The sequence below is a fragment of the Nematolebias whitei genome, chromosome 1 (assembly GCF_014905685.2).
Source record: "Nematolebias whitei isolate Nwh7 chromosome 1, NemWhi1, whole genome shotgun sequence".
NCBI lineage: Eukaryota > Metazoa > Chordata > Actinopteri > Cyprinodontiformes > Rivulidae > Nematolebias > Nematolebias whitei.
This window is the reverse complement of record NC_056498.1, coordinates 57,784,885-57,790,631: the sequence shown is the minus strand read 5'-3', so window position 1 is coordinate 57,790,631 and position 5,747 is coordinate 57,784,885. Positions and strand designations below refer to the sequence as shown.

The following is a 5,747-nucleotide window of genomic DNA, read 5'->3' as shown; positions in this document are numbered from 1 at the left end:
ATATATATATATATATATATATATATATATATATATATATATATATACTAAAATAAATGACTACTTACTTCTTGTACTACTATTCCTACTTTGCAGTTTTTCACTTATCGCAGGTTTTCAGGATATGGATCCCCCGCGATAAACGAGGGACTGCACACATGTAACTACCGGTAATTAAAAATGACAGAATGTGTAGTTTCAAAAAATCTTGTTTTCAAAAGCCTATAAACAAAGACTTACTTCGTCGCAGCATCTGTGAAATGCCAATCATTTGCTGATAAACAACAAATGCTGTATATTAACACACATTATAATAATTATCAATATTATTATTATTGTTGTTATTGTTGTATATATTTCTTGCACCATAGGCTGACCCTTGCGCTTGTTTTTAGTGACCCCTGCTCTGTAGGTCACCCCAACTAGACTCAGGTCCAGCAGACAGAGGTGTCCCCTGGTGAGACGAGGCGGAGGGGAAGGGACTGAGAGATTCCTGCCTCCACTCAGAAAGAATCACATCAGCCGAAGTAGGTAACACACACTCTGCCATGACGTTGCTCACAAAGGGTTAACAAGCTGCTTCTGCGAGCTGAACTACCCACCCATCATCCACTCCCCCCTGGAATGGAGTGTCCCATGGATTCACATGACATGCGTGTGTGTGCGCGCGCACGTGCTTGTGTGTGTGCGTCCTTGGCCGTATATATTGAGCCATGTGGAGCCAGACGTGGAGTTTTGTTGGACAGACTTTCTCTTGGCTGCGGGGATTTTGGCTTCCAGTTCACTGTTACTGTGGAGAAGGAGAAGCAGTGGGAATTTAAAGGTGCCTTCAGGTCTCGTCGGACTGTGTGAGATTCAGGAACCTTGCAGAGCGTCCGGCCCCGCAGACTAAAATGAGTGATTTTCTGGACGACGGCTCTTTTATGTTCACCTCGGAATCCGTGGGAGAGGGACACCCAGGTGAGGCTTTGCTTGACTTTAACCACCTGTGCAAACAATAAAATCAGACTTCTTTAACATCACAACTTGGTAGATGGTTGAACTTTTACTTTAAAAGCAGAAAAGTATCAACCTTATGGTTTAACATCATAAAAAAGATGCATTTGCAGAAGGATTGACATAATGAAAGCCGAACCTAACGTTTAAAATAGCTCAAAAGAGTTACTCATCAGCCATGTTTGGAATTTCATTCACTGCAACATGTGTGTGCAGCTTTCACTTGTGTGAAGCAGGAGGTGGTGTGCTGGTGTAAGGTTTCACTCTGAGAAAAAAAAAAAAAAAAAAGAGAGGACGGAGTGACGTGCTGGAGCAGGAGCCGGTTCATGGAAAGCTGCTTCGACTTCCAGCCCGAGGATAGAAGTTAAACTTTGCTGTGTCCTTTACTCTGCTGCGCTCAGCTAAACCCTGTGCATGTGTTGTAATCCCTTCACAAATATACAATCTGACAAAGTCCCCTGTGCAGAATCGATAATCAGCAAATGCACGTCTATGGTAAAGCATCAGAGATAATGACATGACTTTGAGCTCGCAGCGTTCCCTTACACAGCTCTAACGAAATATAACTCTTTATAATCTGTGCTTCTATCTCAGTTTCTGTTTGATAAAACCAGAAGAGTCAAATCCTAACAGTATGTTAAGCCAGGTTTTAATGCAAACATTATTTCACATTCAGAGGTGTTTAACCTTGGTGGAAAGCAGCAGGAAAAAAGGCACTGTCTAATTTGATAACACATCTCAACGTCTGGACTGTTCCCACAGATAGCAGCCAGTCTTTTGGTACGTTCAGGTAGAAACCCAAGCCAGAATCAGTTTGAGTAAATATGGAAAAAAAAAATAAACATCTGTTACATTTTGTCCTGGAACTGTGCGTTCAGCCAGATGTTGAGGTTGTTTCTGATGCAACCTGTTCACAGCGTTGCTCCAGACCGATGACAAAAACATGGGATGGGGTGAGCCATTGTACTCGTGCTGCACTCAAACTGCGCACAGCAAAACACCTTCTGTTTGAAATATTAATGTGTAAACACAAATTCTGCACAAAACATATTCATAAAGTTATTATAAACCGTGAAGTGTTCCTTCAAACTACACCTGTGAATAAAACTGGGGTAGAAATCCCCCATCTCTATAAGTTTTAAGTTTCACGTTTTATTCTGAGGTTAAATCTTTTATTATTTTTTTTTATTTCTCCACAGATAAAATTTGTGATCAGATCAGTGATGCGGTCCTGGACGCACACCTGAAGCAGGATCCTGATGCTAAAGTGGCCTGTGGTGAGCCATCCGTTTCAGAAAACACAGAAATGTTCAAACATGTTTATCTCAGCATCATCATCTGCATCGTGGATCAGTGGGTTTGACTGCAGGGCTCAGATTATTTTCTGGACTTCATGTCAACAAACATGTCATCTGCTGCCAAACGGCAGGTCTAAATCTCTCTTAAAGTGTTTTTATTAAAAGTTATTCATTGTGTTGACAGAGACGGTGTGTAAGACTGGTATGGTGTTGCTCTGTGGTGAAATCACATCTCGAGCCAATGTGGACTATCAGAGGGTGGTGAGGGACACCATTAAATACATCGGCTATGACAACTCCGACAAAGGTGAGAAAACAAAGATGTGAAGCAGGAAACTGAGTTTATATGTCTTCAGCTGTGAGATCATTCATTTATTTTTGCAGGTTTCGACTATAAGACGTGCAACGTGCTGGTGGCTCTGGAGCAGCAGAGTCCGGACATCGCTCAGGGCGTCCATATTGACAGACGGGAGGAGGACATTGGAGCGGGAGACCAGGTGAGAATACTGGGACCAGAACAACGTGTCGCTTGACTTGATGATTCTCGCTGCCACCATGTTGGACAAACTTCAGTTCGGCTGTTGTCAGAGTATTCAGATTTTTACTTGCGTATATATCTTCACTTTACATAAGTGAACAAAACTGTTAAAAGATAGATGTAACAGAAAATGAATGATGAACGCACGAACATTTACTGTCATCATCATCCACACAATGACATTTTAAACGTGCCATCCAGACAGCTTTGTAAAAATCAGTAAATAATACATTATAAAATGCAAAAATCACTAATAAATAAAGATTTAAAAACGTCAACAACAAACACAAGCACGCTCATCGCTGAAAGAAATCCCGAGTACCTTTTATTAGTCATGAAATGAAGAAATATGACAGAAACGAATGCATTTGTGCTCAGTTTCAGTTAGAACATGCTTCAGCTGCTGGTTGGACCAGCTGAGCAGATCTAGTGGCTGAACCCCTCTAAGTATCACAACATAGCTGATAAGCTTATCAATTTGAGGTCTTTTACAAACATTGCAAACATATCTTTATAGATTTTAGGTTCTATAAATCCATACATGCTGTCAAGAATTCATTTTTGTCTAAACAAACCTACTTGATTAAAGTAATATTTTTCGTTTGGATTTAGAAAACCACTTCTCGCTGTTGATTGATGTTCAATTCAATTCAATTCACTTTATTTATATAACGCCAAGTCACATCATGTCATCTCAGAGCACTGAATAAAAACATTCATATACATAACAATCGATTAGTAAAGTTATCTATCTAAGGAAGGAAGGAAGGAAGGAAGCCAGCAGATTGCGCTGAGTCTTCATTTCGTCACAGTCTCCCATCCTGAGCTAACACAAAGGCGACAGTGGAAAGAAAAAAAAAACCCTCGTAACAGGAAGAAACCTTTAGCAGAACCAGGCTCAGGACAAGTGGTCATCTGCTCCGACCGGCTGGGTTCGAGAGGAACAGAAAGGAGGAACAAATACACAATGGCAGGTCCAGAATGGAGGTGTGCAGGTCCTTCTATAGGAGGAAAAAAAACACATATTAAGATAGAAATAATTACAAATGCAAACTATTCATGTATATTCATTTGTAACTGCAGGTATTCATTTGAGGGCAGCACGGTGGCGCAACTGGTAGAGCTGCTGCCTCTCAGCGAGCAGGTCCTTGGTTCAAACCCCGGTCCAGGGGCCTTTCTGGGTGGACTTTGCATGTTCTCTCCGTGCATGCGTGGGTTTTCTCTGGGTACTCCGGTTTCCTCCCACAGACCAAAAACATGCATGTTAGGCTGATTGGTAACTCTAAAATTGTCCCTAGGTGTGAGTGAGAGAGTGAATGGTTGTTTGTCTCGTTTGTCTCTATGTGGCCCTGTGATGGACTTGCGACCCGTCCAGGGTGTACCCCGCCCCTCGCACAGTGATAGCTGGACATGGGCACCAGCGACCCCCATGACCCAAAATGGAATAAGCGGGTAAAGATAATGGATGGATGGATAGTATTCATTTGATGAAATGAAGTCAATTTGTCCTCAAGCAGTCTACGCCTATAGCAGCATAGGATAAGGGATAGGTCAAGAAACAAAGCCAACACTAACTATAGGATTTATCAAAAAGGAAAATCTTAAACCAAGTCTTTAAACTGGACAATGTGTCAGCCTCACGGACAGAAACTGGAAGTTGGTTCTACAAGAGGGGAGCCTGATAACTGAAATACCTTCCTCCCATCCTGCTCTTGGAAACTCTATGAACCACAAGTAAGCCTGCAGGCTGAGAGCAAAGTGCTCTGTTAGGAAAATATGGAACAATAAGATCTCGTATATAAGATGGAGCTAGGTTGTTGAGAGCTTTGTAGGTTAGAAGTAAGATTTTGAATTCAATTCTGAACTTCACAGGGAGCCAATGGAGAGAAGCTAAAACTGGAGAGAGATCTCTCCAACTAACTCCAGCTAAGACTCTGGCAGCAGCACTTTGGATCAACTGAAGACGTTTTAAAGAAATATTTGGACACCCAGATAATAAACCATTGCAATAGTCCAGTCTAGACGTGATAAATGCATGAACCGGTTTTTCTGCATCATTTTTAGATAAGATGTTTCTAATTTTAGTGATATTACACAGGTGGAAGAAGGCGGTTCTAGTAACGTTTTTAATGTGGAGGATAAAAGACAAGTCCTGATCAAAAATAACACCAAGATTTTTAACATTAGAGCTGGAGGACAGATTAATTATATCCAAGGAGGGCAAAAGACTGAAAAATGTATTTTTAAAATTCTCAGGTCCAAAAACTAAAACCTCAGTCTTGTCTGTGTTCAAAAGCAGAAAATTCAGGGTCATCCAGGTTTTTATGTCTTTAAGACATGCTTGTAGTCCAAGTAACTGATTGGATTCATTGGGTTTCATGGACAAATATAACTGTGTATTATCAGCATAACAATGTTCAGTTTGCTTGTTTTCCGCCTCGTTCCGACTCCTGCAGGGTCTGATGTTCGGCTACGCCACAGACGAGACGGAGGAGTGCATGCCTCTCACCATCGTCTTAGCCCACAAACTCAACTCGAAGATGGCCGAACTCAGACGCAACGGCACCGTCTCGTGGCTGCGTCCCGACTCTAAAACACAGGTGATGATGTCTGTTCAGCACAGGCTCACATAAACAAATGTAAACCGTCTTCTTTGATCTGGTTTTCTTTCTGCGCTCTTAAAAACTAATGAAAAAAATGTGTTGATCCAATGGAGCTGGTTGTGTAGGTATGATAAAAATTAAATTGATTTAGTGTCAGATGCTGCTCGTTGAGACAAACTAAATCATTCATCTCCAGTTCCAGTAAATTTATCATCAGTTATGAAGAATTAGTGACTTGAATTTAGAGCTCTCTGTTGATGAGTTGCAGATTTGGGAAAGAAATGACAAATTAAAGTACCGGTATATATATAC

The 5,747-nt window shown here is 41.2% G+C and overlaps 1 protein-coding gene across 1 annotated transcript in view; it reads left to right on the top strand.

Annotated features, from left to right (window-relative positions):
- The first annotated feature begins 657 nt into the window (after positions 1 to 657).
- mat1a (methionine adenosyltransferase I, alpha) overlaps positions 658 to 5,747 on the top strand; it is a 10,779-nt gene continuing 5,689 nt past the window's right edge. Inside the window, exons 1-5 of the mRNA XM_037685795.1 lie at positions 658 to 960; positions 2,196 to 2,273; positions 2,479 to 2,601; positions 2,679 to 2,791; positions 5,289 to 5,432. Coding sequence (XP_037541723.1) covers positions 894 to 960; positions 2,196 to 2,273; positions 2,479 to 2,601; positions 2,679 to 2,791; positions 5,289 to 5,432 — 525 coding nt within the window. The 5' untranslated portion in view covers positions 658 to 893. The remainder of the gene's footprint in view (positions 961 to 2,195; positions 2,274 to 2,478; positions 2,602 to 2,678; positions 2,792 to 5,288; positions 5,433 to 5,747) is intronic.